General features: G+C 42.0%; 1 protein-coding gene across 2 annotated transcripts in view; it reads right to left on the reverse strand.

The window, feature by feature from the left end:
- ADAMTSL1 (ADAMTS like 1) overlaps positions 1–26,964 on the reverse strand; it is a gene marked incomplete at its 5' end in the record, with an annotated part of 379,578 nt that overhangs the window by 68,186 nt on the left and 284,428 nt on the right. For both annotated transcript variants that reach the window (XM_080921555.1, XM_080921554.1), the window contains 3 exons: positions 6,439–6,566; positions 24,435–25,560; positions 26,406–26,559. In XM_080921555.1, the coding sequence (XP_080777681.1) occupies positions 6,439–6,566; positions 24,435–25,560; positions 26,406–26,559 (1,408 nt within the window). The remainder of the gene's footprint in view (positions 1–6,438; positions 6,567–24,434; positions 25,561–26,405; positions 26,560–26,964) is intronic.

Raw genomic sequence — 26,964 nt, forward strand, 5'->3', positions numbered from 1 at the left:
TAATGAGTGAAAAGTGGCTTATTCATATACTGGACTACTACCCTGCCCTGAGGAACAACAGTCCTTAAAGAAAATCATTTAGCTACACAGGAAATGTGGCATATGCCCCAAGGGGTGGTGGTGGTATAGAAGCATCGTTAGTACTATGCCCAGTGATCGAGACTGGTAACAAAGGAAAAAGTACTGTATTATTCCATTTGTGCAATTATAAACCTGTTCAGGATAAATAGCTTTGTAGAGGCAAAATGCTTTGGAGTTTGTCTGGGATATCAGAAATGATGGCTAATGGTGTGAAGTTGGTTTTGGGAAGAATGAGAATGTGCTTTAAAGCTGGATGTGCTAAGGGATGCAGAACTCTGAATATACCACATGTCATTGGCTTCAGTGAACTTGTCTGCTATACAGGGACAATACCTTGATGAAACTTTCGATGAAAGAAACCCTTGTTTTTGGGAATAGTTACAAAAGGATACAGACTTGTTGAAGAAATATCTGAACTGTGCACCCACAGTGGAAAGATTCCGCAATACATAAATTGTATCTCAAGAAATCTGAAAAAAAGAACCCTGTGTAGTCCTTTGGTGTCACATTGTGACCACTAGTTAACCTGAGCAAGTATGAGAAGAATGGAAACTTCTTTACCCTTGAAATTCTGCTACTCGAAATTCTGGGTTAGTCTGTTACTCGGTCATTCTGTGCTGCAGTATAAATCCTTCAGGGTTCTGAGCATCAGAAGACACAAGTGTAGCTTACAGTCCGTTCCTGAACATGTCCCAGCTGTCTTGGTTCTATTACCAATCTCCTTAGGTATTTCTTTTTGCCCATGCCAGGATGTCATGGTCCTTGGGTTCCTGCCACTACCTCTGCTAATTAATCAACTGAACTTGACACCTCAGGAGAACAGTTCTGCCATTTCCTTTGCTGTTGCACACAGAGTTCTAGACAAAGGATGTATTGTAGGCATGGATCTAGGCAGTTGCAGCCTCTCCTAAAAAACGTGTCAAAGACATGCTGCGCCCCTCATCTGCCTGACAAACATCCTTCTGTACCTACTGGGCAGACGAGAAAGCTTTTCTTTATTTCTTTCATTTTTATTGGATATTTCATGTATTTATGTTTATTTCAAATGTTATTCCCTTTCCCCCTCGCCTGCCCTCTCCCCACCTCCTTGCTTCCACGAAGATGCTCCCACTCCCACCCACCCACTCCCACCTCATTGCCCTGGCATTCTCCTACACTGAGGAAATAAGCTTTCACAGGACCAAAAGCAACTGGCAGTCAGCATGTAGAAGAATGCAAATTGACCCATTCTTATCTCCTTGCACAAAGCTCAAGTCTAAGTGGATCAAAGACCTCCACATAAAACTAGGTACACTGAAATTATTAAAAGAGAAAGTGAGGAAGAACTTAGAACACTTAGGCACACGGGAAAATTTCCTGAACAGAGCACCAATGGCTTAGGCTCTAAGAACAAGAATCGACAAATGGGACCTCATGAAATTGCAAAGCTTCTGTAAGGCTAAGGACACTGTCAATAGGACAAAACAGCAACCAACAGACTGGAAAAATATCTTTACCATTCTTACTAATATCTAATATATACAAAGAACTCAAGAAGTTAGACTCCAGAGAATCAAATATTTCTATTAAAAATGGGGTACGGAGCTAAACAAAGAATTCTTAACTGAGGTACACTGAATGGCTGAGAAGCACCTAAAGAAATGTTCAACATCCTTAGTCACCAAGGAAATGCAGATCAAAATAATCCTGAGAGTTTACCTTACACCAGTCAGAATGGCTAGCATAAAAAAAAAAATCAAGTGACAGAAGATGTTGTCAAGGATGTGGAGAAAGAGGAACACTCCTCCAGTGGTGGTAGGATTGCAAGCTGGTACAACCACTCTGGAAATTAGTTTCATCGTTCCTCAGAAAATTGGACATAGTACTACCTGAGGACCCAGCTATACCACTCCTGGGCATATACCCAAGAGATGCTCCAACATATAACACATGCTCTACCATGTTCACAGCAACCTTATTTATAATAGCCAGAAGCTGGAAAGAACCCAGATGTCCTTCAGCAGAGGAATGGATACAGAAAATGTGGTACATTTACACAATGGAGTACTATTTAGCCATTAAGAATAATGACTTCATGAAATTCTTAAGCAAATGGATGGAACTAGAAAATATCACCCTGAGTGAGGTAAACCAACCACAAAAGAACACACATGGTATGCACTCACTGCTAAGTGAATACTAGCCCAAAAGCTCAGAATACTCAAGAAACAATTCACAGACCATATGAATCTCAAAAAGAAGGAAGAACAAAATGTGAATCCTTCAGTTCTTCTTAGAAGGGAGAACAAAATGCTCATGAGAGGAAATACAGGGACAAAGAGTGAAGCAGGGACTGAAGAAAAGGTCATTCAGAGACTGCCTCACCTGGGGATCCATCTCAAATGCATCCACCAAACTCATTCACTAGTGCTGACAGGAACCTAATATGGATGTCTCTTGAGAGGCTCTACCAGAGCGTTACTGATATAGATGAAGATGCTTGCAGCTAATCATTAGACTGAGCATGGGGACCCCAATGTAGGAGCTGAAGAGGTTTGCAACCTCATAGGAAGAACAACAATATCAACCAAGCAAACACCCTGTAGTTCCCAGGGACTAAAACACCAACCAATGAGTACACATGGAGGGGCCCATGGCTCTAGCCACATATGTAGCAGAGGATGGCATTATCTGGCATTAATAGGAGGAAGAAGTTTTTCTTTGTCCATAGGGTTGAGATGAATCTGCCTGAAATACTTTCTGGTCCCTTGTTTGTTTCTGCAGGGAGCCAACTAAATTGGCTATATTTTCATCTTTAGCTTTAATGTTGATAGAAGTGCAGATCTTTGGTGGACTTTTCTATGCTGCTATACTTAAGAAGTTAAGGCATTGATCCTTTGCCATTCTAGCCAGTAATCATGTCCTTTTGATGTAGGGTGACTCAGTCAATGGCTAACATCATGTGACTCAGGCTACTTCGGGGACACAGTCAAACCTTTCTAGCTTTCTTTTTGATCCAGGCACCAGAGAAAAGTTTCTTTTGTCAGACTTTGCTACTGGTGACAAGGCGCTCTTTGAGTCTAACTTGATGAAGAAAACTCTTTGGCTAACAATTGCTGGTTTCAAAAATTGAGAACCACCAATTTGAAATGAGTTAACATCATGAAGAGCTTACATGAATTCTTTTTCTTTTATTGCAGCTACTAAATCATGATGAGGAGGGGTAGAGAAAAAATCTTCAAAACAACTACTTTAACAGGGTCTCTCTGATCTCTTTCTTAGACACAAAATATGTCAGCTACTCGACTCACAAAAAGACAGGAAAAGTTGGCAGGAAAGGAGAAGCATTCTCTAGTTCCCCGTGCAAACTTGAGATGAGCTCATCTGAGCTTTCTCCTTTCCATGACAGATACACCCACCCCTTAGCTCTCATCTTCTTCTCATTTTTCATTGATGATGCCAAGCTGGCCTTATAGTATCTTTCTTGTGATCTTATAAAATCTATGAGAACCAGAACCGCTTCCGTTTTGGGTATGACTTCAGCAGCGGTCTACACCTGGAGAGGCTTTCCTCTGTATTGGTAAGTGGAGCTAACCGAGCCAGATGGAAGCAATTTACCAGAAACTACTGCTTTGCTTCAAAACACTGCCTGTGCTATTCTGGTTGGGAAGGCTTCCTTGCAGTGTGACCTAGTGCAGAATGTGACTGGCCAAGATGGTGTTCCAATCTGTTGCTGCTATCTGTACACAACAGAAAGGTCTCTCTACCTAGCACGGCTGTACCTGCATATTTCATAATTACCATTCCCGAAAGATGCATTGATTCTGGTTTGACATTACAAATAGTTGTCCTATCTAACAAGCAGTGAGCACTTTAGGATGTGCTGGACATGACTCTTCTAAGTGTTTTACATGAATGAGTTAATTAAATCGGCACAGACTATTTTTGAGAGGTACTGGTGATTCTCATGGTTGGACTGATGAAGAAATGAAGTCAGCAAGTTCAGAAACAGCATAGGTTCTTAGCAAGTGGCCAAGTGTGATGCAAACCTACGCTCTGAGGCTACACAAGGAGGGCACCCACAGGACCAAAGCCTATACTTTGCTTATGAAAGCATCAGGGCAATTACTTATCTTGAGGCTCAGTTTTCTTTCTACTTGACCTATATTTAGACTGAAGTCCAGAGAAACAAACAAACAAACAACACAAGATCACCGCACTTTCTCCAAGTGTACAGTAGCAGCAGCAGAATTTACAAGAATCTGACTACAAGAGAACTAAATTGGTGTTGATGACCCAGGGTAAAAACAGTGTGCACACAAAGCTGGGCTGGTGTTTTCCAGTTGTGAAGCTGTTCTCAGGGGCTCTCACTTTAGAAGAGCTGGAAAAAGAGCTAACCTGTGAATGTTATCTGCACTGAGTGTGAATGATGTTACCTGCACTGCTCTAAGCATTTTTATACACACACACATACACACACACACAAACACACACACACACACACACACACACACACACACACACACACGGTGGGGGGAAGGGGAGGGAGGGAAAGAGAGATTAAAATTACAACATTTCTCCCTTCCTTTTTCTTTCCCCAAACCCTCCCATATATTCTTCTCCTTCAAATTCATGGCCTGTTATTGTTATTGCATACATATATGTACATGTACACTCACCTACATTCCTAACTATACCTTTCTTGGTACATAGGATGTTACTTGTATATGTATGTGTTCCTGGCTGAGTATTGGCTCTGGATAACCAATTGGTGTACTCTTTTCTGGCAAAGACACCTCCCTTTTCTCCAGTGTTTGTCAGTTCTACACTTACAGTCTTATTTAATCCATACTACCCTGTGGATAGTATTCATTTCACTGATACCCAAGATTCAGAGGCTGCACACCTTTCCCCCAAGACCATGTAGCTAATAACAAGTCAGTGTTCACATTCATTCCCACCTCTAATCTCATATAACATGTCATGTGAAGCAGCGGTGTACACTGGCTTTGAGATGGGGTCTCACTAGGGCACATCTACTGGTCTGGAGTTTGCTAAGCCCTTCAGGCTGGCTGAGAACTCATTTCTTCCTCTCTTAGCTTCTCTAAGAGAAGCTAAGTTGAAGGTGTGAGCTACTATGCTGGGCTTGAGCAGGGCCCTCGCTCTTTCTCTATTCTAGGTAGGCAGTTATACTGCATTCCCCAATCTTCAAGCACCTAGAAACCCCAACCTTGAGTTTTACAGCTGAATGTCTCCCAGCACTGGCTGAGTTGTAGCTGGCAAACATGATCTTTAGGCACACCAGCATTTTCCACCTCGCATTTAGAGAAGCTGCTTGAAATGTTTGTCAGAAGACTTGAACAAATCCAGCAGCCAAAGGATGGCCACCTTGTTCCTTCATCCTGAACATGGTGTTTATGGTCATGCCTCATCACTCAGCCCCTTTCTTGGCACCCTCTGTTTCTCTTCTCCACCTTTGAAACTTTGGGCAGCTTCCAATAGCTTCCCTTCAAAGAGTTGAAGATGAACCTGATGCTTCAACAGCTTTGCTTAAACCCCAGGTTTCAATTCATTGTATTAAATTCCAGCAAGTGAGGGTATTTAATACGTCCGTGGCAGAGCTGAACTGTATCTGGCTCAATATAAACAAGAGAGTTAATCCCCCACTGACTAGCCATTGGAAGTATGTCAACAGTACCCATGTAGGTATGAGCTGGAGAGTAGATAGCAGAAGAGATTTTAGAGAATTATTGCTAAATTTCTGGATTTTGTATAGAGAGAAGAATGAAGATTGGAACTAAAAGCAAATGCTTTAACACCACCCCTCATACTCGCCCGAGCAGAATCTTTAGTTCACGTCAGGGCACTTTAGCTTTCCTTCTTCATTATCAACTTTCATCTTCCTTGCAAAGCTACTACAGGTCCCTTTCCAGATGAGCCTTACGTCATAGGGGCAGAAACACTGTTGTGAAAACAGATATGGAAGGGAGTAGCATGTGTGACAGGAGTACAGGGTGACAACATAATCCCTGCGGACGGGTGAGGTCAGTGTGGGGGAAGCTGGCTTTCCTAGCGTCTACTGAATCTTCTGATGGGAGCAGCAACTGAAAAGAATAAATACAAACACATGTAATACACCACTCCCACGGCTGTTAGCCCAGGCCTATCAAAAACGATCCTGTCTCGATAGGATCAGTGGGATGTGGAGGTAAAGGGGAGCTGAGCTTTATGGGGAAAGCAATGGTGGGGGTACAATTGACTAGAACTCCAGTTTGGGGATTTGTTCACATTTATCTATTTATCCCAGGTTTGTGACACATTGTAGGCATTTAGTCACAAGGATTTCTGAATAGAAGTAGACAGGGGTTTTCAGGTTACCTGCTAACGTGACAGCAATGGAGACAGAGTCATATCCCAAGGCATTTGTGGCATTGCAAGTATAGAAACCCACATCAGCTTCCACTGGTGCCAAGATCTGTAAGGAATCATCTGGCTGTAGAAGGATCCTGGAGCAACAGAAAAGAAATGTAGACCTTGTCAAGTCAGCTGACTCCATTTGGAACTCAGTATGGGGAAGGTGTGTAGGGGGTGTATTGAGAAACTATGTTCTAGCGACCCAGAAAGACAAGATAGGACATTCAGAAAACCAGGGCTCTCTTGCTGATTTGATCAGCATGTTGGTGATCTCAGTAGGGGTTTTAATCTCTTTTTAATAGTGTGCTTACTACCTGCTCTAATGATAACAGTCGGAACAGACAACAGCTGTTATATGGAATAACACACAGCCCGAGAGAGGATACTAAAACAAATGCCCACGCAGATTTGGGAAAAGGCTTATTAAGGAAAATGCGAAGTTATAAGGGAGGAGTAGATCCTAGTTGGATGGTAGGAAGACGGGGCTTTAAGATATAAAAGAAGGTACCATTCCAGCATTGCAGCAGGTGAGAAGCTATCAAATAACTACTGATCGTTATCTGAAAGAAATTATATATCTTCAAATTCTAGGCAGTAATGTAATTATCTATTATTTCCATTAGCCCACAAACATGGATGAAGACCATAGGTCATATTGCTTTCTTCTACCACAGGATTACTGAGGGCCCTCTAAGAGAAGATGCCCAGCATAATGAAGCAAATCTTGCCCTTGAAGGTCATGAAGAGGTAATTCTAGAACAGCCATGTAATACTTTCGATATTTTTGTCTTTCTAACAAGAATTACAAGAGTTAAATGTGGGTACCTATAATCAACTTCAAAACTCAATTCCTGTCTCTATCTATTGGCTTTTTTTTCTCTAGATTTATATCATACTTTAGAACTACATTCTCTATAGGAAGAACAATGTCAGATGGCTGGACCACCTGGTGTTCCCAAGGACTATACCACCAACCAAGGAATGTATAGGGAGGGATCCATGGGTCCAGATACATAGGTAGCAGAGAATGGCCCTGTCTGACATCAGTGGAAGGGGAGGCCATTGGTCCTGTGGAGGTTTGATGGCCCAGTGTAGGGGGATGCTTGGAGGGGTGAGGTAGGAGAGGGTGGGTGAAGAAGCACCTTCATAGAGGCAAAGAGGGGGAGAGGGCAGATGTGGGATGGGAGTTTTGCAGAGGGGTAACCAGGAAGTGGGGGATCATTTGAGATGTAAACTAATGGAATGATTAAAAATAAAAAAGAACTACATTCTCTACCATGGCAGATTAGCAATTAATGATGGTGTCTTCAATGACTCATCCAGGCTGACAAAACCTAGAAAGTGTATGTAGAGGTAGGAATCTAGAAGAGTTAGAGAGACAGGGTAGGACCTAAGATATCTGGGGTCTGGAGTAGGAAGGTCTTAGGTGGAACAGACCATTCATGCCATAGAAAAGTATTTGTGACATTTCTGGACCAGCTCTTTTCACCTTGGTGGTCCTTTCCAATTTCATAGTTTCAGAGAACTACCCACTAGTGTTGACATCCATCCCTGGGAATCAACAGGCACCAGCGAATCACCTGTTCAAGACAGGACTGTTAGGCATGGCAGTTAAATGAATTTGAGGAATTGGGTGCCCTGCCCAGCAGTGTTCTCCAGCTGGATAGATAGCTGGTCTGTTTTTTTTTTTTTTTTTTTTTCTATGCCTTTTGCAGGGTCCCTCTAGACTCAATGGCTTTGCACCACCACTGGGCATCTCTTAGTTTTTCTAAGGTAATTGACCAGTCTGCTAAAGAACACATCTCCTTAGCTCTGTTGTTAGCTGTGGACCTGTTATTGTGTGCCCCTTTCCCCTCTGCCAGAGGGAAAACACTGTATCCCTCAAACTAGCTATGCATGAGCAGTTCTGTTCTTTAAAAAATGGAGAAGAAAATAGGACATATCAGCCAGAGGGAGTTTTGTAGTTACTTTAGTAGGATTCTGGAGCATCTCTATAGTTCTGGGGATGGTTGTACTTTCACAGCATCGGGTAGAGCTGAAGCTGCATAGGGGATGACAGGAAAGCAACAGGAGACTTCGAGCAAATTCACCCACTCATCACTCACACAACCATTAATCCTTGGATATTTTTCCCTATGCCAGTCTACTCCAAAGAAGCTAACAAGACAAAGCTATGTAAGTTGCTATCTCCAATGCTAGCATCACTGTTTCCTAAAGGAATCGTACCGGATACAGCACAGAGCAACAGCATTGTTAAGTCTCTTCAGGTGTCCAAGCTGTTTTAGATTTAAAAATTGAAAAAAAAAATAGTAAAGTGGACCATGGTTTAAATCTTCATGATGTCCCAGGAATACATACACACTTCCACACAATTTGCTTTATAAGAATAGCAAAGGCAGACGGCATCAATTTAAATAGAACATAGTAGATCATATTTGATTTCACCACACTGAGAAGGTAGGAGTTAAAGTTCACTAATCCCCAAATCCATTAGTCTGCATGACTCTTTACAACCAGCATCATTTCTTTTCTTACAGAAAGGAATCCTTAATACTTGAAGCAGGAGGCTGGAAGATTGTTCTTTTGAACCTTACATTGATCTTGCTAGTATCTAAGTATCGGCCATTGGCAAACTGACTTTCTAACATTACAGACTATCAGCTACTAAAATAAAGATTTAGTATGTTTCCTTCTAAGCAGAGAGACTGCTATTATGATGAATAATGCAGAGAACTTTTAAACCACTGTTTGGAATTTCTATTTCCAGTATCTTTTGTTAGTAATTAGTAATGCTTGATCCTTGTGATGCTGTGTGTGTGTGCTAGATGTGAGGAAACAGAAGGGTCACATGATATTGGGTCACATCTCTCTGAGCACAACAGATCTCCAGATTCAGGTTCCTTTTCCATAGAGTTATACAAAGGTCACTGACCTCTATAGGACTAGCTCAGGGTAGACCAGAAATCCTATCTACTCTTCCAAATTCTCCCCAGCCCTGAACCAAGCCAGTACTATTCTGCCAAGGTTCCAAAGGTCACAGGAGTTTTTCCTTTATGTCACCTTCCATTTGTTCTACAAAATTCTTTTCTGTCTACACTGTCTCATTTCTTTCAGCTGGACTATGAATTATTAGCTCATGGGTGAGGACTCCCTTATCATTTTATTGTCAATGTTCAGCAGAGTGTTGTTATGTTGAATCAGCTTCAAAGCCAGTGGCCTAAAGGTGATCACGAGGAACCATGTGTGGTGGATAGCAGACTAGAACTTAGATTCCAGAACTCTAAGGACTGAATTCCAAGTCAACTCTATCATGAATTCATTCTTTGGCCTTGGAGGATTCAATTAATTTCCCAATGACAGCTCCTGTATGAATGAGAATTACAGCACCTACCTAGGATGTTGATTTCTCATGGATTCCTGAATGTGGAACACACAGGAAAGACTGGGAACATGATACACTATGGACATGAGGTGACTGTTTGGTTACTGCTGCTCTTGTCACCATAATTCTTGGTCCTCCTTTGTGCTGGGCCCACACATTCTGGATGTTGCTTAGCACTAAGTTTAATGATGTTTAGTGTCTTCTATATAGCCCAGGTTTGCCTGGAACTTGCATTGCTCCTGCCTCTTCTTTCCCAGTGCTGGATGGCAGGCTCGTATTCAGCCTGATGAGCACTTTTGAGATGAGTGAATAGATGAACACACAGAGAGAGCAGGGAGCTGGCTATGTAAGAGGTGGGAGAGTGGTGGAGAAAAGGCCATAGGGCACACTGGGTTGGCAACAAATGACTCAGATTTATTCTTGAGTCAGGAATGGAGGAATCAGGACAATTGGTTCTTCCTTAATTGTCTTATCACTGTTAACCAATAAATGAACAATTTAAAGAAAAACAGCCAGAAAACCGCAAGTTTAGCAAACTATTAAACAATGAGAATTGACAGGCAGTGAGTTTAGGAGCAAATGGGCAAACTTAGGAGCATGAGCAAAGAAGAGTCCTGGGTAGAGTAGAAGTTGGGTCTTTTCCTTATCTCTAGATTAACATTTCTTTTTCTGCTCACAGGTTCTAGAGATTATGGTAAAATGTGCCACAAAGGGGAATGAGAGCCAATGTTTATTACACAGGTGCACATGGTTCAAATAATTTAACTCTTTCACCATGAATTATCTTGTACATTTTAAGAGGAGGTATGGGTGTAGACATAAGAAATTGATTCAGGTATTGCATGCTGACATCAGGAATGAGGGATGGCTTTTGAAAATTGTATTTTTCTTAATTAAAAAAAAAAAAACTCAACCAAATGGTATCATCTACTGAGACGAACTAGGAAGGGTATGTGGGCTGGCCACCTTGTTGGTTGTTGGTAATTTGTGCCAATGTTGGTAGTTATTTAAAGAGATAGATGCTACAATGTTTCAAGTCTGATTTTTAGAAAGTTTGAAGCAGAAGGTAAAAAGACCACTATAAGGCAACCTCCTCTGTGGGCCACCTCCTTTGTGGGTGACCTCTGTACATGAGAATTCTTTTGTGAAACCAAAAATCAGAGCATCTATGAAGACCAGCAGAAGAGCTGTATTTTGTGAACATATTTTGCAGAACTGACTGAGGCTCATGAAGAGTTTCCTACCACTATTTGGCCAAGGCAACTTTTCAACCTTTGGTGTTTTACACGCATTTGCCAACTACAAGTTATTTAATGCTGAGGCCTCCCAATTGTTCAGATGGAAGTACAGAAAATATTTTTGGAATGGGAAAGGCCACCTGACCACACATTCTTAACCCCGTCCTTATGCTTCCTGCCAAAGCTTTTGGCTTCTTTCTCTTTAGGAATTCATAACGCCTTGGATTTGCTAATGTGGGGAGTTTTATTTTCTGCTTGCTGGGTAATTCATTTCAAATGGTAAGCTGTACATGAAATATGCCTGACTGAATTTTCTGACTGGTGGGTAGGGGGTGTATCCAAACTGTAGCCAGCATATACTTTTGCAAAGAAAGTCTCATCAAATCACTTCATACCAGTGTGGGTACTGGCTGTAGCTGTGTTCAGGCTATGGGGGCAGAACTGAGTAGCTGACACAGCTTAGACCCCAGATGTTTATTGTTTGGCCCTTTGCAAGGAAAATTTGCTGACTTTCAACACACATCTTCAATTTGGATGTGTCTCAGTGATTTCCACATTTATCAAAATAGTAGTTCATGTTTTCCCCCCCGAGTCCTGCCATGTACTAAGGACTACCCTTCTAGCACGAATCAACTAGGCACATGCTGGACCTGATGACATCCCTAGCCTTTGCAGGAAGACCCAGAGCTGACTCTGTGCCACACTTGTGTTTGTGGGTGTCCCCTAATGTCTCTGCTCTGCCTGCTTGCAGCATCTCTATGACCTCCCCACTTTTGCTGAAGCCTAAGTATTTATTGGGAAGGTTTCTACTTCTTAAACTTGCTATTCTTACATTTTTAAAAATTGAACAACTTTATTTAAAAAACTGATATAAATGTACAGATTTTAAAAGCATTTTTGCATAAAAGTATATGAATACATTTTTGTCAGTACTTGATTTTTTTTAAAGGTTTGATAGTATGCATTAAAATCTTACTACTTCCAATGAGCATAAAATACATGTAAAACAAGATGTAACCTGGAAATAGTCAAAGATTTCTAGGTGTGTAAAGATTAAGCATAATTATTTATTTTTTGCCTTTGTTTTTTTCTTGAACTTCATATAGTCTGTGAGTTGTTTCTGGAGTGTTCAGAGCTTTCCAGGGTTAGTATCCAAATATCAGTGACTGCATATTATGTCTATTCTTTTGTGACTGGGTTACCTCACTCAGGATGCTATTCTCTAGATGCATCCATTTTTTAAAGAATTTCATAAAATCATTTTTTTCTGATAGCTGAGTAGTACTCCATTGTGTAAATATACCACAATTTTTGTATCCATTCATCTTCTGAAGGACATCTGGGTTCTTTCCAACTTCTGGCTATTATAAATAGAGCTGCTATGAACATTATGGTGCATGTGTCTTTGTTGTATGTTGGAGTGTCTCTAGGGTATATGCCCAGAAGTGGAATAACTGGGTCTTCAGGTAGTACTATCCAATTTTCTGAGTAACCACCAGACTGATTTGCAGAGTGGTTGTATCTGTTTACAACCCCACCAACAGTGGAGAAGTGTTCCTCTTTCTCCACATCCTCACCAGCATCTGCTGTCATCTGAGTTTTTGATCTTAGCCATTCTGACTGGTGTGAGGTGGAATCTCAGGATTGTTTTGATTTGCATTTCCCTGATGACTAAGGATGTTTAGCAGTTCCTTAGATGCTTCTCAGCCATTCAATATTCCTCAACTGAGAACTTTTTGTTTAGCTCTGTACCCCATTTTTTAAAAGGATTGTTTGATTCTCTGGTGTCTAAATTCTTGAGTTCTTTGTATACCTTGGATATTAGGCCTCTATCAGATGTGGGGTTGGTAAAGATCTTTCCCCACTCTGTTGGCTGCCATTCTGTTTCCTTGACCATGTACATAGTCTTACAGAATCTTTGCAATCTCATTAAGTCCCATTTTTCGATATTTGACCTTAGAGCTTGAGCCATTGGTGTTCTGTTCAGGAAATTTTCTCCTGTGCTTTCATGTTCTGAGGTTTTCCCTACTTTCTCTTCTAATAGTTTCAGTGTACCTGGTTTAATGTGGAGATCTTTGATCCACTTGCACTTGAGCTTTGTACAAGGAGATAAGAAAGGGTCTATTTTCATTTTTCTGCATGCTGAGTGCCAGTTGGACCAGCACCATTTGTTGAAGATGCTATCCTTTTTCCATTGAATGTTTATAGCTCCTTTGTCAAAAGTCAAGTGACCATATATGTGAGGGCTCATTTCTGGATCTTCTATTCTATTCCATTGATCAATGTGCATATCTCTCTACCAGGACCATGCAGTTTTTTTTTTTTAACACAATTGTCTTGTAATATAGCTTGAGGTCAGGGATGGTGATTCCTGCAGATGTTTTCTTGTTGTTGAGGATGGATTTCACTATTCTAGGTCTTTTGGTATTCCAGATTAAATTGCACATTGCTCTTTCCAACTCTATGAAGGATTGGGTTGGAATTTTGATGGGGATTGCATTGAATCTGTAGATTGCTTTTGGTAAGGTGGCCACTTTTACAATGTTGATCCTTCCAATCCATGAGCATGGGAGATCTTTTCATTTTCTGAGATCTTCATCAATTTCCTTCTTCAGAGATTTGAAGTTCTTGTCATACAGGTCCTTCACTTGCTTAGTTAGAGTCACACCAAGGTATTTCTTATTTTTTGTGACTATTGTGAAGGGTATCTTTTCCCTAATTTCTTTCTCTGCATGTTTGTCCTTCCAGCAGAGGAAGGCTACTGATTTCTTTGAGTAAATTTTATATCCAGTCACTTTGCTGAACTTGTTTATCAGCTGTAGAAGTTTTCTGGTTTAATTTTTGGGGTCAATTATGTACACTATCATGTCATCTGCAAACAGTGATGTTTTTACTTCTTTCTTTCCAATTGGTATCCCTTTGATTTCCTTTTGCTGTCTAATTGCTCTGGCTAGAACTTCCAGTACTATGTTGAATAGGTAGGGGGAGAGTGGGCAGCCTTATTTACTCCCTGATTTTAGTGGGATTGCTTCAAGTTTCTCACTGTTAAGTTTGATGTTGGCTATTGGTTTGCTATATATTGCTTTTATTATGTTTAGGTATGGGCCTTGGATTCCTCTTCTTTCCAAGACTTTTAATATGCAGAAGTGTTGAATTTTGTCAAATGCTTTCTCAGCATCTAGTGAGATGACCATATGGTTTTTTGAGTTTGTTTATATGGTGGATTACGTTGATGGATTTTTGTATATTAAACCATCCCTGCATCCCAGAGATGAAGCCTACTTGATCATGGCGAATGATTGTTTTGATGTGTTCTTGGATTTGGTTTGCAAGGATTTTTGTTGAGTATTTTTGCATCAATGTTCAGAAGTGAGTTTGGTCTGATGTTCTCTTTCCTTGTAGAGTCTTTGTGTGGTTTAGGAACAAGGGTTATTGTAGCCTTGAAAAATGAGGTAGGTAGTGTTCTATCTGACTCTATTTTGTGGAATAGTTTGGAGAGTATTGGTATTAAGTCGTCAGTAAATGTCTGACAGACTTCTGCACTAAACCCATCTGGGCCTGGGCTTTTTTTGGTTGGGAGGCTTTTTTTGATGACTGTTTCTATTTCTTTAGGTGTTATGAGATTATTTAGATGGTTTATTTGGTCCTGGTTTAACTTTAGTATCTGGTATCTGTCTAGTAATTCATCCATTTCCTCCAGATTCTCCAGCTTTGGTGGTTATAGGCTTTGGTAGTAGTATTTGATGGTTTCTTGAATTTCCTCAGTTTCAGTTATGTCTCCACTTTCCTTTCTGATTTTGTTAATTTGGATACTCTCTCTTCGCCCTCTAGGTAGTCTAAGGGTTTATGAAACTTGTTAATTTTTTCAAAGGACCAGCTCTTAGTTTTGTTGATTCTTTGAATGGTTCATTTTATTTCTATTTGGTCAATTTCTGCTCTCAGTTTGATTATTTCTTGCCATCTACTCCTCTTGGGTGTATCTGCTTCATTTTATTCTTGAGCTTTCAACTGTGCTGGTAAGTTGCTTGTGTATTCTCTCTCCAGTTTCTTTTTGGAAGCACTCAGAGCATTGAGTTTTCCTCTCAGTGCTGCTTTCATTGCATCCCATAGGTTTGGGTATGTTGTGTTTTCATTTTAATTAAATTCTAGAAAATCATTAATTTCTTTCTTTATTTATTCTTTGACCATGCTATCGTTTACTAGAGCATTGTTCAGTTTCCATGTGGAATGGGCTTTTTGTTGTCTTTGTTGTTATTAAAGACCAGCCTTAGACTGATAGGATGCATGGGAGTATTTCCATCTTCTTGTATCTACTAAGGCTTGTTTTGTGACCGATTATATAGTCAATTTTGGAAGGTTTTTTTTTTTCCTGACCTTTTACTCTGAGATAGTGTCTGTCTTTGTCTCTGAGATGAGTTTCCTGTATGCAGCAAAATGCTGGATTATGTTTATGTATTCAGTCTGATAGCCTATGTCTTTTTATTGGGGAATTGAGTCCATTTATGTTAACAGATATTAAGGAATTGTGGTTGCTGCTTCCTGCTATTTTTGCTTTTAGAGGTAGATTTGTGCCTGTGTGTCTTTATTCTTTTGATTTTCTTGCTTAGGTATTTTCTTGTTTTTACTAGGATGTAGTTTCACTCCTTGTATTGTGTTTTCCACCTCTAATTCATTGTAGTGCTGGGTTTGTGGTCAGATATTGTGTAAATTTAGTTTTGTCCTGGAATATCTTGTTATCATCTATGGTGATTGAGAGTTTTGCTGGGTATAGCAGCTTGGGCTGACATTTGTGTCTGTCCAGGATCTTCTTCCTTTCATAGTCTCTGTTGAGAAGTCAGGTATGATTCTGGTTGGTCTGCCCCAGCTACTGGCAGCACAGTCTCACCAGTCCTGCATCCCTGGATCTCTGCTGTTCTTGGTGGCAAATGGCCTGAGTGTTTGGTCCTATTCTTACACTTTTCAACTGGGAAAAAACATTTGTCATTTCCTTTAGATCTGTAAAGGAAATAAGCCAAACCAAATTGAAACTGGTTTATTTCCCTTCTTCCATCTTTCCTGCCTCCAGTTTTAATATTATCTACAAACTTGGACAGTAGATTTTGTGGACTTATGCTACATATAGCATTATCCACAACTGTGGTTCTGAATTAACCTTGGATAAATTCTTCATCCCATTCTCTCTCCTATTTGGAGAGGTTTCCATCTGTAGATTCTCTGTGTTGCCCAAGTTAAAGCTTTCCAAATACTCCTTAATTCATCTTCTGTTCAACACTACTTTGGAACATTGTCCAAAGTGCTCTGGCCAGAACACCACTGAGAGCTCCCTCTTCTGCTAGATCAGAAATGATAGCAGAGAATGTTTGCAGGATGTGAGCATCCTCTTCTTATACCTCCCGGTTATAGTGTGTTATTAGATTCCCTTCTTCCCAAAGCCCCTCAAAAACTGCCCAAACACTTCTCACATTAAGAGGGAAGTTTCTTGCTCTTACTCTTATTCTCCTACTCTCTCACCCTCTCTGTTCCTTCTGTTCCCATTCCCCCCCCCCACATATTCTTGGCTGGCCTCTACCCCCACCCCAACTCTCTCTGCCTTTATTTGTCTCTACTCCCTCAACTTCCCTCCCTATGCCCTAAATAAAGTTTATTTTATACTAAAAAAAAAAAAAAAAAGCGAAGCTTCTCTCTTTTTTTTACAGTAAAAGACCCGCAATGCAGAGAGCCACCATTGGTCAATGTGCAAAGATACTAGTGCTGAGCTCTAACTGGGTCAGAAATATCATACCCCCAGCCCCAAAGCTCAGGGATCATGCTGGCAGAGTGAGTGAGAAGGTGCTATGGGCTGGAGGTAGTTAGTGGGCACCTATAGTGAAGCAGTATTTTCCAGATATGGCAGATCCATGGTCCACGTGAATTCATAGCAGGTGTGACTTCGTGCAGCAGAGCCACACAAGATCAGGGCAACTAAAACTCCAGCTCAAAAGGGAGACGGGCTCATGCAGCCCTGCCATTAGCCATAGTGCGGGTTGGCACTTGACAGCTACTGACAAAGGGAGAGTCAGTTTTCCTTATGGATGTGAGCTCCCTATGCTGCAGGACACCGCCCTGCAGGCTAACTGGGCTCACTGGGTTTATGAAATTAGATAGGAATAACCGTGGGGGAGGGGGAGAGGAGGGGGATGGATTTGATCAAAACTTAGTAGATGCATGGACGAAATTCTCATAAAATAAAGTAGCATCTCAGTAAACTGAAACAGAAGAGTGTAGCTTCTTACTTTGTGATATACCAGAAACTCACATGCGACAATGGCTGTAGGTCCATATGACAGTTATTATGGGCACTGACAAATGGGCATCCATTGTGTATTGTGAACTTTTTTTTTTTTTTTTTTTGGTTCTCTACTGCTATGAGCCAAGGTTGGGATGTATCTGAATCTTTTAAGAGGTGGAGCCTGCTGTGAGAAATTAGGTCATAGAGAAGTGCTCTTGCAGGTCTACTGGGACTTCAGTCCTTTCTTTGTTTCTTGGCTCCCATGAGTAGACAACTGACTCCTCTATATGCTTCTGTCACAATAGAACAGGCCAAAGCAAAGGGACAAGTGATGGATACTGCGACTTCTGAGAGCAAGAGCCAAAATCAACCTCTGCTGTTTTCTTTTTAAGTTGTCCATCCTGTCACAGTGACTAGAGGCTAACCTGTCTTTGCCCTGGCTACTTTGATAAAATGAAAGTTACTGTCTGGTTTCATTGATATCATTTTAATTTTACTGGTAATGAAATCGAGGTTTCCAGCGGTTAAGGCTGACTCATCAGGTGGCAAAACTGGGTTTGTGTCCAAGTTGCTCCGAATCCAGCTCGACTGCTTATTATGGCCTTCTGTGAGTGGATTTAGTGGGGGTGGGAGAACAGCGTGGGCACATGAAAAGAAAGGGAGGGGGACGGGCTTGGCATTTAAAGGAAGAAACTCGCCAGCATCCGTCTCTCCAAATCACTGTCCAGACAGATTAGCACATATGAGCGCCTCCTGCCCTAAGAATAACCATGTTTATTTTTTCCCTCTCACATGATCTGGCTTCCTCACATTCACCTGAGGTTCTTTTGAAGAATTCTGTAACTTCAGGGCAGGCCTGCTTCAATGCACCGTGAACTTACTGGTGGAACTACAAAAGATATATACCGCTGGCTCACTTTTGGTCTAGAAATGTTAAATGGAGCAAAAATGTCCTCAGAGCTATGTTTTGATCAGTAAAATTTAGATATTTTTGGAAGGCCAGGGTCAGACTTTATCTCAGTTTGGTTAAGTTCGTCCCTGGTGCTGATTTTGCAGATTGTGGACATTCCTCTCCGTAAGGAAGTCAGCACCGTCATTACAAGTAATACTTTCGTAGTCGCATTCAGATTGAAGTATACTGAATTGTTTGTATAAACCACATACATTCTTGCTATCAGTTGAGGGGAAGGGACCTACTCAGATACAAAATGTAGGTGAATTCCTGCTCAAAATGTGATGATTTCTGAAGAATACTTAAAAACAACAAATAATGTAGCTTCTTATGTCTTTGTCTTTGAATGCATGCACACAACTCTGTGGACATAGAAGGTGGTACACAGATGTAACATTTCTGATGCTTACTGAGTGCCCAGTGTGCCTAACATTGTGCATATTAGTATCTGGATCCATACAGGTGAAGGTAAAGCTACATGGAGAAAAGGTTTCCCCTAAGACAGATGGCTACAAATGAGACACAAAAGCCTTATAAATTGGAAGCCAGCTGGCTGGGATACTCAGGAATAATTTGTATCAGGTTCAGTTGGCTCCAATGGCTTCCTTAAAAACAATGGCAAGTCCATGTATTTAACCTAGCAAAATTCAACAAAGACAAACATAAGTCAGAAACGGACTCAGATTGCTTTGGCTTCAAACTCCAGCTCTGCTCTGCATTGTGGGATTTTTGAGAAAGTTCGTGTGACATCTCTCTACTACAATTTCAACATCTGTGAAGCTGGGATAGTAATGCTAGAGGGTTATTGCGAGGATTAATGAGTGTCTGAAACTTAGTGGGAGAATTCTAAATATTAGTTGTGATGATAATGACCATAAAGACTTCTTCATGGGTCCAGAGGTAATAGAAGGACAGGAAGTCAGAAGGTATCTGCTCCCCATTTTTATCTGGTTATATGAATGCTTTCAAGTCATGTGTCCTGTGTCACAGAATCTGAGGACTTTCTGAAATGTCTAGAGGAGAGAACACAGAGCAATGTGGCACTCTACAGTGGTTCTCAACTCGTGGGCTGGGACCCTTTTGGGTTCATGTATCAGATAATTTGCATATCATTTGTTTATGTTATGATTCACAACAGTAGCAAAATTATAGTTATGAAGTAGCAACAAAATAATTTTATGGTTGGGCATATTTCACCATAACATGAGGAACTGTGTTAAAAGGTTGCAGCATTAGGAAGGTTAAGAACCACTGTTTAGGGAATAGGTATCCCTCTCCACCTCTGTTTAGCCAGAACAAAAGCCACAGCCTCCCAGTAATTACAAACCCTCCTTCTATACATTGTTATCCAGTAGAAATTCCACTGTTCATTCATTTCACCTTTGTGTGCATAAAATGTTTTTAGAAATCTGGAAATATAAGACACATTTTTAAACACCTTCCTTTGAGGAAGATGAACAATTCAAAAGGTAAGATAGAAAAGCAGAAAGCTAATTCTGGTGCACAAAGGTAGCTAGTTAGAAATACTGGGATATGTGGGGCCCTGCATGGGGTCACCTGACCTAGACCTTGGTGTATGCTTCTTCTGTGGAGGAGCAGGAATTAACCAGACACAGTGGTAGGAAGTTCTCATGCAAATGCATAAGCTGGAAGTAACTAGGTGCTGCACATGATCAGAGTTCTGTACCATGAGGTGGGATCTGGTGAGAGATGAGGTTAGAGGGATGGGCAGATGTTAGAGATATAAGGTGCTGTGTATTGTGCAATGGTATTTGGAGCTTATCCTCACATGATGACAAGCTACTAAAAGAGTTTTAGTCTCAGAACAACATAGGCAGGTTTGCCAGGACGATTTTCAGATGCAGATTGGTGAACAAACATGGAGCAATAGGTAAACATCTGGGGCTTCAAGGACAACTGCTGTAAGTGTGTGTGTGTTTGTGTATATACAGTACAATGTGTGTGTATATATATATATATATATACATATATATATCCACATATCTATTATAATTTATTTTTGTTTTGAATATTTTGTGTATAAACAGTACATATGTATATATCATTACAATTTCTTTTTGTTATGAATATTTTGAATATTTTTCTTGTGTCTAGAGTGCTTATATATATATATATATATACCCATATATGTATATATATTTATTATAATTTCTTTTTGTTTTTAATAACACTATTCTAATGTACAAGTCATTTTTAAAAGTAATTTTCTTTTATATGATGTGTGTTTAAACCCCAGCTCTCCCAGTGTCTAAGCATGACATCTAGTACAACTTAGTTTAACATCCCAGTACTCAATTTCATTAACTCTTTTAATAATCCTTATTTTGTACATGCGTTTGTGTATGGTTTGTCTACATGCGTGTGGAGGTACACATGCTATACATACTTATGCAGGTCACAGGAGGACAGTCTAGGTTTTTCAAAGCGTGGGAGTTTTGTACAAACTGCACCCACAGTGGCACGGTCAGCACTGGAAAGCTGGGTTTATGCATTGTCAGCTCACCACTGGAGGCCTAGCATCTGACTGCCCAGCAGGGACTTAGTGACATTCAGTGGATTATTGCAATGGAGCCCTTACCAGGCTCCCAGTTCCCCTTCACACTTTGCTACTGTTCTCATGCTACATGTGAGCCTGTATGCTGGGAATTAGACGGTACCACTTACCGTTTTTCTTACTAGTCCCTGAAATGTTCTCCTGATCCTTAGAGACAAAGCTTCCCTGAGACTGTGTTTAATCCTCCGACCTCATTCCATTGCCCCATGTAACCAAATGAGTTTCTTTGGAGATTCTACAACACGACAGACTCATTTTTCCCTCTGAGTTTTCGTCTGACTTTCCTTTCGTCCAGAAAGCCACATACCCGGAGCACTTGTCATCATTTGGATTTGGGCTTATAGAACATCAACACAAGAGTGTGCACCCAGAGTGGTCACTAAGTCCTTCTCTATCACCGATTCCTTTTAATTTTGTACCCAAACACTTATTACCATAGTTTTGCGTTTGCTGTTCTGTGTTTATCATCCTTTTCTCTCTCTTTCCCCTTTGCCATTCTTTCTACCACTTAGTATATGTTTGGTGTCAGTTACTATCTGAGCATTAGAATTAAAATGGTAAATAAAGGCAGTGACATCATGGACAAACAATAAGTGAATATGTGATGTATCAAATCACCATAAAATCCCATAAGTGAAACACTAGAATTAAAGGGCTAGAGGACAGATGGGGAAGGGGACCTGCTGTAGATGGTATGATCAGGACACTGTCTCTGTTATGTGCTATTCAAATAGAACTCTAAATGAGTGTACTGTTTCATTCATCACAATTATTCACACTGAGTTGACATATCCAAATAGCTGGGCACATTGTTCTGTTCGCATGACCATACTGCCTTTTCTTTCCCCTTTGGTTTCCTAAATAGGCTGTGAGAGGAAGTAAGTGTTCTTTCCCATCTGACACAGGATCTGCTGTGGTAGAAGAATCAAGGAAGAAAAGAACGAGGAGCACAGTGAACCGGGCTGTCACAATATACTCAGGACACCCTGGAAACTACTGTCTGAGAAGTTGACATGTGCTTTTTAGCATCATGTGACTTCATTGAATAAAATGAATTTTACATGTAATATGGGTCAATAGTATCTGAACTTTTATTCATTCTTTGGTAAGACTAATTTATCTCATGTCAGGTTTTGGCTCTATTTCTGCCTTGACTGGTTCTTGGGCGTCTAGGATATTTATTATACACTTCAGTAAAATGGAAAGTCCAATAGCCTAAGAGGCAGCTGGATCTTAGAAACTCCTAGGCAGGTGGATCTGGACACTAAGCAAAACCAGACTGAGCTAAGTCTAGCACTGGACTTTTCCTCATGTCTCTGTGTGAAGCTAAATGAGCATTTCTGAACCATGACAGCAACGTAATGAGGACAAGCAATGACACCCAACACAGAAAGGGTCAGCAACAGTGCACAGCAAAGTGGTCCCTAGGACACGCATGACTCATGCAGGCTCTGAGCAGATACAGTCATTCTCTTTGCTCAACTAGAACTTGGAACAGAATAGAAAACCAAGTTATGGTTATATTTGTTAGTAGCCAACAGAATAAACTGCGAGCATTATAATGTCAGTCATCAGACACAGAGCTTTAGGCTTTTTCTCTCAATTGCATGCAATTAATTTACAAAGTATTTTCAAGGTTTTAGATCTAGGGAAGAAGACCTTTATGGTAGCAAAAACTGCATGATCCATCCATCCATCCATCCATCCAACCATGCATCCATCCATCCATCCATCCATCCAAGCATGCATCCATCCATGCATCCATCCATGCATCCATCCATGCATCCATCCATCAATCCATCCATCCATCCATCCATCCATCCATCCATCCATCCATCCATCCATCCATGTTTTTTGTCTGCAGCCTCTGGTACATTCCTCTCAGTGCCACCATGTTTCTCAACCACTGTCCTAGGAGGCTGACAGTCCAAGCCTTGCTGTCTCTTGGCTTAGGTCGACCTTTAGTCTTCTTAGCATCTGGCTACCATATTCCTTCTTCAAACAAGACTCCACTAAACCTCCTCCATCTTAAAACTACTGGATTTAGACTCTCAGCACCCAGTAAGGTGAATTAGAAGGACAAAGTGGTATTTGCTAAGTACCAATCCAGAAACTGTTGGATTGTTGGTGTTTCTGAAAGTACTAAGCCTGTGTGTGTGTGTGTGTGTGTGTGTGTGAGATCAGTAGTACTCTGAGAGCATTTCACATGACATTGTCCTCCTGGAAAGGGAGAACACACATTGGGATGCTTAAAAGAGTTAAGAAAAGTAAAAACTCCCAGATAATTTCCAGTTGGGGAATTGTTAAGTACATTCAGGAACAGTAATCAGCTGTTAAGAAGGCGATATGAATCTCTACACACTATTATAAACACATGAAATGAAAACCTACTAAAAGTTCTGAGCATGACTAACATGCCATTAAAACCCCAAATCTTAAGTGTGTAGATGGCTTTCTATATATACAGTAAAACACCGAAAAACTCTAAAAGGATGTATACCAAAGCTTTACCAGTGATGGTCTCTGGGGACAAGGGAAAACTGCACTTTTGCTTTATAGATTTGGATATCATCTGAATTGCTTTATAGCCTTTTTATTACTTTTATAATAAAAAATCAAGTGATGTATTTAAAAACAGACATAAAATGCCGCAGTAAACACGTCTGCTTAGCTTTAGCAGAGCGCTTTTCAAATTCATGTGGCCAGTGAACCCCGATTTGTGGGACACTCAGCAATGACTTGTGCAGGCAAGGCTGAAGTCCCCATGCTCAGGCCTTTCCCCTTCCCTCACCTTGGGTTTCCTTCTTCTGTGGTCGTTTATAAATGAGTGAAAGATGTTGGAGCGGCCTGGGAGATTGCCTGGCTAATTGTCAGTGCTCCACAATAAAATCGAAGGGAAAGAATATGAAAACACAGCACCGTTCTTGGTATGTAGGACTATGAAGCTAAAATTGTGACTGTTGTTTCTACTACCACTGCTGGGTTTAGTTTTACCAATGGCCTTGGTCCAAGGAACCAAGTTATAATACTTAGCACCATCTCAACAACGACATACCAGAAAACAGAGACCATGAGACGTTAGGACACGTAATCATGGGTCTAACTGAGGTTACCTTTCTAGAAAAACAACCTGCTTCAGAGATGACAGGAAGAATGACCTGTAGGGAGTAGCTGGTGTTAGCTGCCCTCTCTCCAGCCCAGAGACACTAAGCAAATGGAGTGATGGTCCTTATGTCCAAGCTTTTCAATGGCTCAGCTCGTGAATCCGGAAAGCAATAACGTTGTGGCCCAGAATAATGTCCTTCTACCCAACATCCAAAGCTATCCAGAGGGCACCTTGTTTATCTTTGGGCTCCTAATGGGGTGGAATGCTGAAGCAGTACTGACCAGTTTTAAGGATGGTAGTATACTGTTTGGAGATACTAAGTGCTTTTGTTTTACTCCAATATTATCTAGCAGAAACAGGTCTGACAGCTGGACGGTTATCTCTGAAACCCGCCTCCCCTCTTCCCAACCCTTCTAGACCAGGGTTCCATGTGGCTCACCTGTCACTGAACTGAACAGCTTCTCCGTTCCTGGTCCAGTGGATGGTAGGCCTTGGATTGCCTACTGCCTCACAGTGCAGAAGCACACTCAGGGTCCCGCTGGCTAGAGCCACAGTCTGCCCCAGGTGGGTGACGACCTCAGAAGCCGAGAGTTGCTGTGCTGCTGAGATCTTCCGCAAGATGGTGGGCTTGCGATGAGGCCTGCGCGAGCCACCCCCAGCCTCTCCAGATGAGCTCCTCAGGGAGCTGCTGAAGCTAGAAACATGCTTGTGAGGCGGGATGGCCATGGGAGAAAACCTCTGCTCAGAGGGCTTGTGAAGCATATCCTGGTTCTCCAGATGGCTTCGGAAGATGTCCTGGGCCAGCTGCGCCACCAGGTGCTTGCTGTACAGGTCCCGTAGCTCCTCTGGCTGCTGAGACAGGTTCCTGAGGATGTCATCCAGGCGCTTCTGCTCTGCCACCATGGTGAAGGGGAGATGCAGGAGGACCTGTTCGGCATTGGGATCCTCTTCCGAGGATGCGTTCCTTTCTGCAGAGTCCTGCACCTCCCACGAGGCCAAGAGCTCTCCTGGCCACCCACCCTGCTCCAACAGCCTAGACACAATGGCGTCATAGCGGTTCCCAGGATCTGCAGTGAGGCCACGCTTCTCAGCTTTGCTGCCATTGGAGAAGATGCCATTTTGGTGTTTGTGTGTTTGCAAGGCCTCCTTTGGATTGGCCTTCCTCACCTGCAGGGCCTCCTCTTCCTCACTCCAAAGGCTCAGGGGCCTGGCCACAAGCTTGCGGTTGCCTCCGATGAGCTTAATCACAAATTGCTCCCGGGCCGGCCCTGCAGAACAGGTGTAGATGCCCGCGTCTGAGGGCTTGAGGCGATGGATCTTCAGGTAGCCGAAAGGAGCCACGGTAACGTGAGCGGAGCTGATGCTGTGCTGGCCGTCCTTCTCCCAGGTGATGAGAGGCTTGCGGAACCTGCGTGTGGGACACCGGAGCACCACTGTAGTCTTGGGAAGCAGGTACGCAAATCCTCCCACGACGAAATGCAGCTTCCTCTGCCTGCGGGTCTGGATGTAGATGTTTCGTGCAGCTGCGATGTGAGGGCCGTGCTTGGTGGAAGGCCTTCCAGGCCCTGGGTTGAGAGGGATGCCAGACCGAAGAAGAACCAAGAGCAGGAAAAACAAACACAAACAAACAAACAACAAACAAACAAACAAACAAACAAACAAACAAAAAAACCAAACAGAGTGTGATAGGGCCACAGGAGAGGTCAGGGGGCAAAAGGGACAAACAGGAAGAACTCTACCGCTGATTTCGGCAGGGCCGTCATTTACCACTGCTTTTTACCCCAAAGGACTGGCTACCAGCTGTGAATCATCAGGCTATCCCAGAGCACTAATGAGGTGTGTGTGGGTAGCCCCACAGGAACCTAAGGGGTGGGGGTGCCTGGAGCCCTGGAGAAAGGCACTCCTCATTAAAAACATTTAAAGAAGAAAGGTGCACCGTTAAGAGAGGCAGGCAGAGGACATTTCTCGGTTAAATGTCCATCTTCTGGGCCCTGCAAAGAGCCAGGGCCCAGAGTAGACAGAGAGGGGAAACCGGGATTGTTATAACCCCGCGGATTATGTTACACAGAGCAAATGTGTTCAGAGCCGTTAAAAAACCCAGTTTGGACCACGTTAGACTTCATTAGGAATAAGCAGCCTCCAGCTTCCAGCTTTGGTATGGTAGCAGGTGACTTTTGCTCAACCTTTGCAAGCCGCGTTTGCAGAGGCAGGAGAACTCAGCGCGGACACTTGAGTGGTTAAGAGTCCCTTTTCTACTTCAGCAGGGTACTCTAGCGGGAACCGGCTTCAGCCTCAGCCGCTCACTATGCCCCACTTACGGCTCTGGGGCTCAGTGAAGGTCCTTCCTTGCCTGGTGGCTATGAATGCTGTGGGGCCCCATATCCCACCCCCAGATCCCCGACATACTCACTTGCACAGGTTGCCAGCATACAGGGTCTGATGGAGGAAGAGAAGGGCAGCGGAGGGCACAGGGTGGAATTGATAACCGTGGAGACCCCGGTTTTCAGCACCCTCTGGCAAATAGCACTTCGAGTCTGGGTGCCTTCCCCACAGCTCACGGAGCACTGGTGGGGGAAGAAGGGAGAAAGGCATGAAAGTCCCATTAACTAGAGCATTGGTTCCCTGCCTATGGGTCACAATCCCTTTGGGAGTCAAACCACTCTTTCACAGGGGTTGCATATCAGAAATTGTGTATATCAGATATTTACATTATGATTCATAACAGTAGCAAAATTACAGTTATGAAGTAGCAGCAAAAATAATTTTATGGTGGTAGGGGTCATTACGATATGAAGGGTCGCAGGATTAGGAAGGTTGAGAACCACTGAATTACAGTTTCATGGTTGTTCTGAATGGTCCTTTAGATACACTATGATATACTGGGGAAAGTATCCACTACGAAAGATACATTTATAGCAATGTAGACTATCTTTCTCACATCTACACGTTGCCCTCTAATATTCTCCATT

Source organism: Micromys minutus, assembly GCF_963924665.1.
Source record: "Micromys minutus genome assembly, chromosome: 9".
Taxonomy (NCBI): domain Eukaryota; kingdom Metazoa; phylum Chordata; class Mammalia; order Rodentia; family Muridae; genus Micromys; species Micromys minutus.